This window comes from Melanotaenia boesemani, chromosome 17 (genome assembly GCF_017639745.1).
Source record: "Melanotaenia boesemani isolate fMelBoe1 chromosome 17, fMelBoe1.pri, whole genome shotgun sequence".
Lineage (NCBI taxonomy): Eukaryota > Metazoa > Chordata > Actinopteri > Atheriniformes > Melanotaeniidae > Melanotaenia > Melanotaenia boesemani.
The window spans coordinates 28,681,741-28,694,872 of record NC_055698.1 but is presented as its reverse complement, the minus strand read 5'-3'; the positions used below and the strand labels follow the sequence as shown (position 1 = coordinate 28,694,872).

The 13,132-nt window shown below is 38.0% G+C and overlaps 1 protein-coding gene across 5 annotated transcripts in view; it reads right to left on the bottom strand.

Annotated features, from left to right (window-relative positions):
- LOC121656608 (CCR4-NOT transcription complex subunit 3-like) overlaps positions 1-13,132 on the bottom strand; it is a 42,023-nt gene that overhangs the window by 21,092 nt on the left and 7,799 nt on the right. For all 5 annotated transcript variants that reach the window (XM_042011685.1, XM_042011688.1, XM_042011687.1 and 2 more), the window contains exons 3-6: positions 9,651-9,718; positions 5,234-5,308; positions 2,371-2,460; positions 256-384 (exon numbers count right to left, since the gene is read on the bottom strand). In XM_042011685.1, coding sequence (XP_041867619.1) covers positions 256-384; positions 2,371-2,460; positions 5,234-5,308; positions 9,651-9,718 — 362 coding nt within the window. The remainder of the gene's footprint in view (positions 1-255; positions 385-2,370; positions 2,461-5,233; positions 5,309-9,650; positions 9,719-13,132) is intronic.

Genomic DNA, 13,132 nt, shown 5'->3' with positions numbered 1-13,132 from the left:
ATAGGCCTTTGAGGGCACATTTGCAACAGGATAGTCCAGGAAACTCGGTTACATTAGGTGAGAAATTCTAAAACTTGTGTTTGGTTTGCTTTCACACTGCACTGGAGCAAATCGCCTCGACCATGTCACGCAGTTACAACAACTGCTCATTAGGGGGAGGCATAATATGGTGACCCTAACAGGAAGAAACTTGTCAAAATAACAAATATGGACAAAAACACTGATCCTGTCCTGAAACTTCCTCCTGAATCTCACCGTTAGCCATGTGCCGACCTCCTCCTTCTCCCTCTGGGCGGGGTCCACTTTCTGGGCGAGGCCGAGCCCTTCTTTCGAGTATGCTTTTGTCTTGGTTTCTCTTTCCACTATCTTGAACCGCTCCATTTGCTGCAAGGAGACGACATGCAGAAGGAAATGTATTAGGTATTGTTAAAAAAAGACACTTATTTAATATACAAGATTAAACATAAAAAAATCCCTAATCATGATAAATGGGAAAAAATGGCAGAACCGAAGGTATATAACCCAGAAATATAATCATGCAAGTGATGCTTTTTACTTAATTGATTTCTTAAATAACAAGTACAACTGAAGAACTCATATGATGAATAGAAGGACTGCACTTAAGAGCCAATAAAGCCCGCTTGGGAGGACCATTGTTTGTTAGCGATGGTTCTTACAGCCTCCTTCTCTTCCTTTGTGAAAACAGCAGCCATGATTTTCACATCCATCCTGCAACCTTAAAAACTTTAATGATGGTGAATTGAAATCAAACTTTTCTCATATTGCTTTGTGAACATGCAGCGACTTCTTTTCAGTGAAGGTAAGATGTTTCTAACAAATCCTGTACACTTCCTGTAGGACTATAATTTCAGGTCAAACCAACAAAACTGCAGGAAAACAGGACGAGCAGAGTGGGGTTAAACAAGAAAAACCTCATGGAGATGAGACGGAGCTCTGCTGAGTCAATTTTTCTCCTCACTGTGCAGACAGGTGGCTCATATTTAACTCATCTCAATAGCCGTCATCAAAGGCAAATAAAAAACCTGACAGGCGGAGCAGCAACACTAAAGAACAGGTGTTAGACATCTAACCAGCTCCCACGGCTCCCGCAGCCATAATAAGCATCTCTGGGGTTCAGCTCTTTAATCTAAGTAATTAAGGTGAAATAAAGTGGTGATATTCCTGAAGGTGGCCATGTTTGTTTTGTCTGCTTATGCAAATTTAAACGGGCAGAATTTTTCTTTTTGGAGCCACCTGAAGGAAACAGAAACAGGCTGAGAACTCGGAAATGACACATTTAAACTCCTGTTTTAAGATCATGAAGCAAATTTATGAACAAATGTGAAAATGTATTGAATTAAGAAGAAACATTATTGGTTAAATGAATCTTTTTTTATTTTTGGTGAAACCATCTTCTTCTGCTGAATGTTCCAGTATTTTCAAAAAGGGCACATGATATCGACTGAAGTATGTCACAGGTAAATCAATACTTATCAAGATTTATCTATAAAAAAATTGATAAAAAAATTATTTCAATTAATAAAATTACAAAAATGTAAGAAAACAAACTAAAAATGAAAATTAAAACAACAGAATTAGATCAGATAATATTAAATTAAATCAAATATTAAATTAAATAAAGTGAAATAAAATCAAATATGTAAATCCATATTTATATCAGAAATTCCACTCTATCAACGTGTACTTACACTTTATAAAACATAAAGCAAGCTACATGCAGCTGTAGAGCTTATGTGGCAGACCTAGGCCCATTTGTGCCAACTTTAACATGTACACACAGGAACTATTTACCCTCCAGCTCCATGTTCTGGTTTATTCCACTTTTAAGGGCTTTAATTTTCCCATATTGTTTAGACTGACGTGTCCAGTTTTTGTCAAACAAATAAAATAATACATTTTTTTTTTGCATAGTTTAGAGTTAATAACAGTCTTATGAAAACAGTTACAAAAGTAGGATGAACCAGATCATTAAAGCTAAACAGGTAAAACTCTTTATGAAGCTTTCTATAGGTGGGATAACTACTCTGTCTGACTGATTCCACTACTTTTCACAATCTCCAAATTTTACTTATATTGTGTTATTTTCAACCGAAATTTACCACAGATCGACTGCCCTCCCAAATCTTCTCTCAAACAGAAAAAAACAGGTTAAAAACATGAACTAAACTTTGTAGAATAAATAAACTGAACAGACGAACTGTCCTTTTCACCCCACTGCTCTGTGGCAGAAGCCAAACTGACAGTTTTCCTGTTATTGTGTTTTAAAATAGCAAAGTGTTAAATCAGCTGCTGCTTTTTTCCAGAATCACACAGGTCAGAGAGGGAGCGTTAGCATCAGCTCCTACTCACCGTCTCTATGAGTTTGCGGTTCTCTACTAGCTGCCTTTTGTCTTTGATCTCGTTGGATGCCACCCACGTCTTGATCTGGTCTCGAAGACGCTGAAGGACCAGAGGAAGAAGAAGGGGGAGGGAGGGTTAGAAACAAACACATGAGTGAACTCTTATAAAGCAAGCAGGGACTCGTCTTCAACGGTCATGGATGGTGAACATTATGTCTACATGCAGCATGCAGGCTTTGCTTGGAGTTTGGTTCTCATGACAACGCTGAGATGGCAGCACACACATTAAACACTTTTAGCTGAGCTAGATGATATTTAACACTCTACAAGCGACACACCTCCAACCTGTAGGCATCAGAAAGCTATCTCATGTCATTTTCAGAGCTCGAGTCAACTTCAGCAGTTTCTGAACAGCCGTTAACTGATTACGGACTCGGTCAGACTTGAGGTCTGTAATCTGACTTCTGTCATGTCTAAATGAAATAATCAACATTTAAGTAAATTCATACTTCGCATTTAGAAAAATCTAATTTTTATTGAGCGATCATGTCAGCATCCAGAAACTGTACCAAAGACATAAAGGATCCAGAGCTGTCCTATGAGATTTCATGACGTGGATTACTGGAAAAGTAGCCACTACTGATCCTTTCTTGACTTTGAGAAGCACCTACTTTGGTGTTTTAGAAAGGAATTCATTTGATTAATCCCTTTAACAGCTCTGCTTCACAACGTGTTCGGCTGCAATGATTTATATGGTCATTTCAGTGTATTCTGAGGGTCAGGTCCTGGTTTCCAGCAGGCTGCACACACACGCTGGCAGCGTTTCACTTCCTACGTGGTTAACGCTTCATGCTGTTTCTGCGCTTAGTGTTTGGTCTTGTTTTAGTCTCAAATATTGTCAAAGGAGAGCTGTTTAATTCATAATTAAATGAATAGATACTGAAGTGAATAAATAATAGAATAAATAAATGTGCCATAACATACACACAAAATAAATTAATAAAATACATTTTTCATTGGATAACTTATTTAATTACACTTCTTTTATTTACATCACTTAATGTATCTAATATATTCATTTATTTATGTATTACTTCTATTTATTAATGCTTTCATTTATTATTTATTTGTTAAAACATACATTATTATGGTATTTCTATTTAGAAATAAGTGTTAATACATAAATAAAGAAATAAAGTATTATGAATAAAAAAAGTGGAAATAAATAAATATTGAAATTGTAGATTTCAATTAATTTATTTTGAATTTATTTTACAGTTGATTTACTTATTGGAATATTGATTAATTTCAGTATTTAATTATTTATGAAAAAATCATCTCTCTATAATTATCTAGTTTTCCTCATGATGCTGAAACATTACAAAAAGTTGGGGATATTCCACTTTCAGGGCTAACTTATAGAAAATGTCAAACAGTTGATGCTGCAGAGATATTACACCATGAATGTTGGACAATAAGTAGAATCATATAAGAGTAATTTCTTCATCTCAAACAAAATAAGCTAACAGTGTTTTTTAACTGGAACATTTAGTGATTAATTCATGGTTCAGACACCTCTTATGTTTATTTTTAGTAGTTTATCATGTTAGAGAACAACATGTTCTACAATAAGTAATCACACGTTGGACAGTTGTACATGTGCATTCAGAAGTTTGGAGAAGCTCAAATTAAGTTCACCTGTAAAGATTGTAGATTAAGAAAGGCTTTGAGAGGTGTGTAAAATACATCATGCTGTTTCTTTGCAATATCTTAGACAAACAAACTGCATGAGGCATCTCTGTTTTGATTTTATCCTTGTCATAAACAGCCTGGTGGTTACTGATTGAAAGCCAGACTGACAGTAGAAAACTATTGATTTGATGCAAATAGATCCTGTGCAATCCATTTGTTTTCTAAGTTAGGGAATTATTTTTTATGAATAGGCTTGTATAAGGACAGATATTATAAATTGGACTAATGTGGATTTGTTTTAATTGAATTATAATAAATTGGCTTGAACTGATTACGTCTGTAAAGTGCTTTGAGATGACTTTGTTGTGACTTGGTGCTGTAGGAATAAAGCTGAATTGAATTGAAAACTCACTGAGTGTACATAGATAAACAGCCAATGAAGAAGAGTTTTCATCTCTCGATGTTCTGATGACCACGTCCTTGTTTAATTTCACTCACAGACAGCTCCTCTCTCCCCCCATGATTCACATGATGTCACGATGCACAACAACAAACAAAGAGGGAGGCTTCTTTGCACCGTTTCCAAACATGGTTGCAAAATGTAGCTCAAAGGTTGAGTCTGGACTTTTTATTTATTATTGCTGAGTGTTTGCATGCTTATCTTATCACTGACCCACCATTGTTTGTACACAGATCCATTCTGTACCTTTTGGCTCTGTGATGACGAAACCAGAGCTAGTTTCTGGGTGAAGTTGTTTCCACGTGAAAACGTACAAATCACAGGACGTGAGAAGCTATAAAATGTGAGTGTGATCAAAATGGTTCAGATTTGTGGTTTTAGTTTGTTTCCCCAGAGTTCCCTCATATAGTAATGCTACAAGGTCAGTGCACTGAAAGGAAGTTAATGGGTATACCGACTCAATAAAAGACTCCAAATGCTCCCACAAGGACTCACAAGCACTTTGTTTTTTTCCCTGAGACAACCCAACATTTGAGGACTCAGCTGGACGGCTGAAACTGGATCAGCTTTTCAGCCAAACCGTGTGGAGCAGCAGAGATATGGGCTGAGATCTGGGTTAAAACAGCAATCTTAAAATTTTAACTGCTGCTCCATTTCTTCACAGGAAAGTGCCTCTTAATTATATCATATTTCCAAGCTTCAATAGTCTCACTTTTCTTACCTGTAGCTTTTTAATCTCTTTCTTGAGGTCTGCTTCATATTTCTCCTTCTGGTTCGCATTGGCTGCGTTGTGAAGCTGAAAGGAAAAAAAAAGAAATGAAGGGTCAAACAAGTTCTGGACCAGAAAAGCCACAGTGCACCCCCCTCATTTCTAAATTAAATTAACATTAAAAAAAAAAAATAATAAGACTGCTGTCTTATTTGCTGTCATTTGGTATAAGGTTTAAAAGAATTTGCTCATGCTTTTAAAAGAAGAATGAAGATATTTGAGTTTGATTTGTCAAATTGATTTCACAAGAAATTATGTTTCTGTAACATGATTAAGTGAGGAGGAAAAGAGAAGTGGAAATTAAACTAAGAAAGAAAGAAAAGTGATTCAAATATAATGAATGCATTTATGTGGTGAGGCAAGCTTCTGACAAAGGTGCAGATTTTGCCTCAAAAAGCACCATAAATACGGGATATAATGGAGAAATAAGTGCAGCTGGGATCTTTAACTAAAGCACCTATGAGTCTCAACCTCTTTATTTGCAGAACTGATCTGTTCTCAGAGACTTTGGCTCTGCTGCATCCACTGAATTTATTATAAGCGTCATGAGTATTGTGCATCCTGTTGTGTTAATAGTATAATTTATTTAACTAATGAAATTATAGAATCCTAGAGAAACTAGTGCAGCACAAAAGCAGGCCCATCTTAGGTCCCTAAAAGAGCTCTGACCATGCAAAGAACATCTGAGGGTGTCATTCCTCTAAATATTGTGGGATGGGGTCTTTGAAGATAGGGATTACTCTTTGTTGTGTCCGAGCCTTCTCTGAGCCGTTTTTATAGGTCCCAGTGCTGTCCTGCTGGGAAAGCTGCTACTGTAGGAGAATGTGTTTGGCATGCTGTGCTGGGAATACCAGCAGCAGGCTTCCCATCAGAGCACTGCGCTCCAACATCATGAGCCGAGTTAGCACTGAAAGCATTAAGGCACACATGCAGGTGAAACTAAAAGAAAAAGAGAATATTCTGCAAAACTTAATTTATTTCAGTAATTCAACTTAAAAGGGAAAACTATTATATTACATAGACTCATTACATGCAAAGTGACATATTTGAAGCATTTATTTATTATAGTTTTGATGATTATGAATTACAGCTTACGAAAACCCAAAAATAAAAACCTTAGAAAACCTCATGAAATCAATAAAAAAAGATTTTGAAAACAGAAATGTTGAACATCTGAAAAGTATAGCCATGCATATGAACTCAGTACTTGGTTTAAGCCCTTTTGCATGAATTTGTGCCTCAATGCGGCGTGGCATGGATGTTATCAGCCTGTAGCCCTGCTGGGGTGTAACGAAAGACCAGGATGCTTCAATACCAGCCTTCAACCCTTTCTGTATTGCTCGGTCTCATGTGTCTCATCTTTCTCTTGGCAAAGTCCCATAGACTTTCTACAGGGTTCAGGTCAGGAGAGCTTGCTGGCCAATCCAGCACAGTATTCCCTTGTCAGTGAACCAGGTTTTGGCTCTTCTGGCAGTGTGGGCAGGTGCCAAGTCCTGCTGAAAAAAATCATTTCTGCATCTCCTAAAAGCTGCTGAAGGAAGCATGAAGTGCTCTAAAATCTCCTGGTAGACGCTGCATTGACTCTGGACTTAATAAAGCATACTGGACCAACACCAGCAGATAACATGGCTGCCAAATCACCACAAACTGTGGAAACTTCACGCTGCACTTTAACTGTCTTGGGCTGTTGCCTCTCCATCCTTCCTCCAGACTCTGGGGCTTTGATTTCCAAACAAGATGTAAAATTTGCCTCATCAGAAAGGAGCACTTTGGACCACCGCTCAACAGACCAGTTAATATTTTAGCCCAGATAAGACGCTTCTGATGTGTTTCATTCGGGAACAGCTTGACAAATGGAACATGATATTTGAAGTCCAGGTCCAGGATCCGTCTGTGTGTGGTGGTTCTGGAAGCACTAACTCCAGCCTCAGGCCACTCATTGTGAAGCTTCCCCACATTTTTGTTTGGCCTTGATTGGCACTTAGAGGCTACAACATTGAACCTTTTCGTTGATTTGGGGGTTATTTTTATAAGCTGTGCGCCATAATCATCAAAGTCATAACAAATAAATGCTTGTAAAATCTCACTTTGCATATAATGAGTCTATATAATATATTAGTTTACCTTTTTAAGTTGAATTACTGAAATAAATTAAGTTTAGTACAATATTAAAATTTTTGGAATATTGCTATCTGCCTTTATTCTGCGATCTTATTAAACTTTTCCCACATCCGTCTCAAAACTTTGGCATCTAACTCTGTACGCAGTTTCAACTTAACCCCCACAAAAGTTATATCAAAATGTGTGTCTATCGGGAATGGTGTGTTTTGAATTTTTCCTTATATAAGTTTAACAATGTTTACACAATTTGCAAAAAACTGCGATTTTTGGTCCCACTGAAATGAATGGGATTTGGCTGAAATGAGCCAAAGGCCCAGGTCACTTTGGAACCCACAACTCAGCTATACATTCACCTAGAAACACCATTCAAAGTTTAAACATGTCACGAAAGATAAAACATTTACTGACTAAAGAACATTTTCATATCTTTTATGATTTTGACACAATCACTGGTTATGTTTTAGGAAAAGTCTGAAAACTGCCCAAAATCCTCTTCACTCTAGCGTAATGGCGGAATGACACCGGGGTGCATCACGTTATGGCTGTGCCCCGGTTTTGTTCTGACCTGTGTGGAATGGCATTTTATACCAGGAGCGTGTCAGGTGTGGAGCACCCGCAAGTGCAGTCCACCTAGCAGGATCCGCGAGATCACAAAATCACAGGAGGGGTGGAGAATCTTGTGATCCTCCACTTCCAGCACAAACATATCGTCATCTATGATGACAACAAAAACACCACTGAGACCCCCTGACCGGTTAAACACGTAATGTTTTCATGGTTCAGCAGCGCAAATCTGCATGGGGGGTTTTATTTTGAAAAATACCGAACGCTTTTACACCGCTCCCGTGTCTGATTTCCTGTCTGCCCCTTTCTGAACTGCAGAAGTGACGCATTCTGGGTGCGTGAAGCGTCACAAACAGACTCAGCACGTAAATTTAGCAGAGCGCCGCAACAACACACTTCTGGGACGCTTCTGATCCGTGCTGTGGCGCACCCGGTGTAAACCAAACCATTGACTAAAACGGCCCCGAACAAAACGCCGTAAGACATCACCCACTCTAAATCTGTCCCAAAAATTATTCTGAAAATTCCCCAAACAAGTGTGTTTCACGTCCAAACATGTCTCTGTACATAGAAATTACATATCAAAACAGGGGGATTTTTGATCGCTTTCATCCAGCGCAATCATCATTGTGGCAGGTCGTAAAGTTTTCTCTCAAATCTCCTCAGGGCTTCAGGTACACCCACTCCTTGCTCCATTAGAACTAATTTTTTCTATGCTTCTCTCCTCAACTCTGGAGTTGAGGGGTGTTTTAAACTTGTCATAAAAAGTTACACAGAAGGTCATAGAAAGATAAAAATTACACACAAACACACACCATACATTGTTGTGTAGGTGTGTCTACATATCAGTGTCTGTCTGCAGCCCCTCCCACACACATTAGGATCTTTGGTGTCAACCACAGGTACTCAGTCTTGGTAAAATGGCTGCCACACTGGGGCACAGGCAGCAGCAGCTGCATTAGCACCCATCACAATTTCTTCAGAAATTTTCTAGTTCACTGTACTGTCACTTGTTTTCATTCACACCTACTAACATGTAACATTCTTCCAGCCCAAGTTTGCTTTCACACTGCACTTAGTCAAACGAACCAGATCTTTTGAATACCATATTCCCGTCCTTGCCAGAGGTGCTGCCTCAAGAATTACTGAAGGAGGAGACAAGAAGAACACAATAAAGAAGAAGACTGGCTCATCTGTTGGTTAATGTAGGACAACTTCTGTTTCCACCACAAACAAGCAAAACATGGAGCTGCATCAGATCCTAGCGGTCTTGGGTTTAACATATCAGAATTTTTACAGAGTTCTTCTACATCTGACAGCGAGCACTTTCTCCTGGCCAAAGCAACCTATTGCCTTACATGTGCATATTTTTTGGTTGCGTTTACCCACAATTCCCTGTGTGCTGTAGTTTGATTCCTGTATTTGGTTCACATGAAGCAAACTGAGACCTATGTTTGCGAGAAGACCAGAGTTTGCTTCTTTGATGTGCATCAGTTTGTTTGCACATTCACGCTTCCCCAAAAGTTCTGGTCTTTCCAAGCAAACGAACTAGGATTTGAATCAGGAGGGCTGGTTTGAATGCCCCCTTAATGTTGCGGCTGATCAGCATATGTTATGTTCATTTGTCTTGGACTCTTCAATAAATAATAAATATTAAGCATCCTTAATAACAACAGTTTATTACCTTTTGCCAGATGTCTTCAAACTGCTCCACTCCTTCCGCTACTTTTTTCAGACATCGATCTATTTCACCTGAAAAAGGGAGAGAAACAAAAGAGTAGAAAATTAATTTAAACATGCAATAATGAAATAAGACTAATGCGAGTCTATGGGAAATATAATACTTAGCAAAGAAATTTAAAACTTGTTTTGCTTTTGAAAGAATAGGAAAAAGAAGCACTTTCATTTTTTCTGCTACATCTCCATTCAGTGCTGCTGGTTTGATAGATTTTGCTCAACACAGTAACCTGCTTTCAAAACAGGCCACTGGAGATCCTGCTTTTACATCAGACAGGGAGAAAAACAACAAACACGCCATGAAAGCAGAGCACATATAAATCGTAGCTGACATGTCATGAAATATGTATATCGTAAAAGGCACATTATGCTTGTGAGCGAGAGGTGACACACATCCCCTTCAAACACACAAGAATAACATAAGAGGCAGTAATTCCCAGAATCTTAAAACTGCAGCTACATAAATACTATATGATGGATGGTAGAGGAGTCAAAACAAATTAAGAAGTGACAGGAGGGGACAAACGCATCAAGATTTAGGCTTCGTCATCACCAACATGCCCCAGATTTAAGCCGACCTTTATCATATGACACAGATTTTTTTCTCACTACATAACGGGGTACCAGGAAGAAGCTACTTTTAGTTTAATTATAGAATTTCTGACCTGGATCAGGATCACATGGATGCTTTCACACACCAATGTTTTCTTTTCTTTAAATTTTAGTCATCTTGTTTCCAACTCAACGTTCATTTTCTGTTAGGCAGCTTCCATGAAACCACAAACTGCTTTTATAGCATTTATTTTATAATAGTAGTTTTCCTTTTAAGAGCTTATTCCCCAGCTTTATTCATTAGATGCCAGCTTTGAGCTGTGATTTTAATTCATTAACAGCAACAGCTATTTCTGCCTAAAAACTGATGTGACGCTGGCACATAAACTTCCAGGGAGACTCGACTGTGTTATGAAAAAGTCCTGCACAGCAGAAAAAAGAAAACATGAAGGATCGATGGAAAATGGAAGAGAATTAAATGGAAACTATAGGATCCTAAGCTATAGGACTGAGAGCTTTAGAGAACACAGGATAAATTGAGGATAACTGGACAAGAGTCTACTCAATGTTTCTTTTTCTGGACAATGAAGAATCTTTTCTCTTTATTTACAGCTGCTTGTTACCAAACCTCTTGATATTTTAACATCATTTCAGATGAATCTATTTTTTTCCTCAATCACTTGGGTGGAGAAGAGAGAGAGAAAAGTTTTAGCCAAGTTGTGCGAACAAACTCCAGTTCAAGTCTGGTCTTTAACAGCCTTGATGCTGGGATACTTCAGCAGGAGTGTTATTTTTAGATGATCTCCTCTGTAATAATACATTACAATTTGACAGAGCCAGAGCAGTGTTGGTGTTTGAGCTCATCTTTATGAAGACATATACGTGTGTTTTGTTTTTAATATGACTGTTGTTCGGTAGCAGAAGCCAGAAAAGCGCACATGAAGGGATGAGTAACACTAATTCCTGCCAGAAAGGGTGTTTTCAGCCAGTGGTGACAAATGCCACTTGAAAATTACATCAAACTAAATATCGGTGGGACACAGCTTAGCCTCAAGCTTTTCTGTCTTCACACAGAGGTCTGGGTTGGGTTACAAGGCTTGGTGTGGTGACTGTCGGCGGTTTGGGTGCATTGTCATCTGAGCCGCTCCAGACATCAGTCAACATCAGCTTCATCGGTGCAGCTGTAGAGTCGAAACATTTTTTAAAGGAAAGCATAAGAGAGCGAGAGCAGTGAAGCAGTCAGGAGACACATCCTGAATGTTCCCATGAGAAACAAAGTACGTCTGACTGAGGCCTGACATGCTCAACACTGGTATCTGTGTGTCAGCCTCATATCTGCCAGGGTGCATGAATGCCAAAGTCACTCTGCCCACAATATCATTTCTACCAAACAAAAACAGTGGAAAACAAATGGAAACCTTAACATACTTGGGAAATATGGACACCATTCTCAGTCAGACAACTTGCAGACAGCACCACAACCACAAGCTTGCAGTCGAACATTTTAAAATAGATAAAAATACTTGATAATTATCTTTCACTGCATCTTGACATGATTTCTACATGCACATTTAAGACACAATAGCAAATAGCACCCATGCTCTTATAAGATTAAATGCATTTTAACTTTTTTTTAAATTCAGTGTACTAACAGTCCTCTAAAACTGATTCTTAACACATGCTTGGGCCTCGATCGCTACCTAGAGGTCCACAAAATTCAGCTTTTCACCTGTGGGCTGCAAAAACCAGAGAATCATATAGGTTATTAATTTAAGACACAAGTGCTATTACTGTTGTCCATGAGATGCTCAGTTACAATACAGCTTCCCAGCACTTGGTGGCAGTAATGCATCAGTCTGTTGTTTAACAAGCTCTAATAAGCAAAAGAAGACATTCAGCGAGCCACTGGCCTGTAGCCAACGTTATGGAGAAGAATATAAACCAAAAAAATGAAGACGAAAGTGGTCAAAAACTGCCCTAAAAAGAAAAATCTAAGCAATCACAGTCAAATTTCTAAGTGTGGCTTTGTAAATAGAAAGATAATGATGCAGAGCCGAGGGTGTGGAGTGTTAGCTAACGCTATCCAGCACGAAAGAAAACGTCGGTGGGAACGCCAAAGGGGAAAAAAGAAAATTGTCTCCAGATGCTACAGAAATGGTCTGTCAGGTCACTGACTGGCAACTCCTAAATAGATAAATAAATAGATCATTTAAACTTTTCTATATTTATTTAAATTAATAAAAACCATCAATCTTATTTACAGTACATTTAATTTTGAATAGTTATGTATGTATTTTTATATCACTGCATCATTTTATTAAATTGCCATTTTTTTCTCTTTAGGTTTTCATGCTGTATTAAAATCTAATAACAAGCCAAACTAACTTTTAAATGTGTTCTTGTAGCATAGTGTAGTGTCTATTTGGCATCTTATTGTATATGCAGGTTCACAAATGTATGTCTTTGTGATGAGCTCATTCTATTATGCAGTTAATTTGACATGATTTAAGGTTGTTAATCTGTAAGCTGATTTGGTTTAGTTATAAACCAAGAGTGAGATCAATTAAACCAATACAGTATTAATATTTGAATGGGCCACTTTATCCCCTCCTCTAAAACACACAAGTCTAGCTGGTGCACAAGAAATCAGAAGAAATGTGTTCAGACATTCAACATAAATGGTTTTTTTACAGCATGCATTGATTAAAACTAAAAATCGCTGATTTTACAAGATGAAAACATGATGACTGTACAGAACAAATGCTAAAAAATGACCTAATTCACCAAATCACAGAAAGCCAAATGTGAGAAAAATCACCTCTTTCGTAATTTTTTTCATGTGATCATATTTGTGTCAGAGAAGGTAAAGACTGGTGA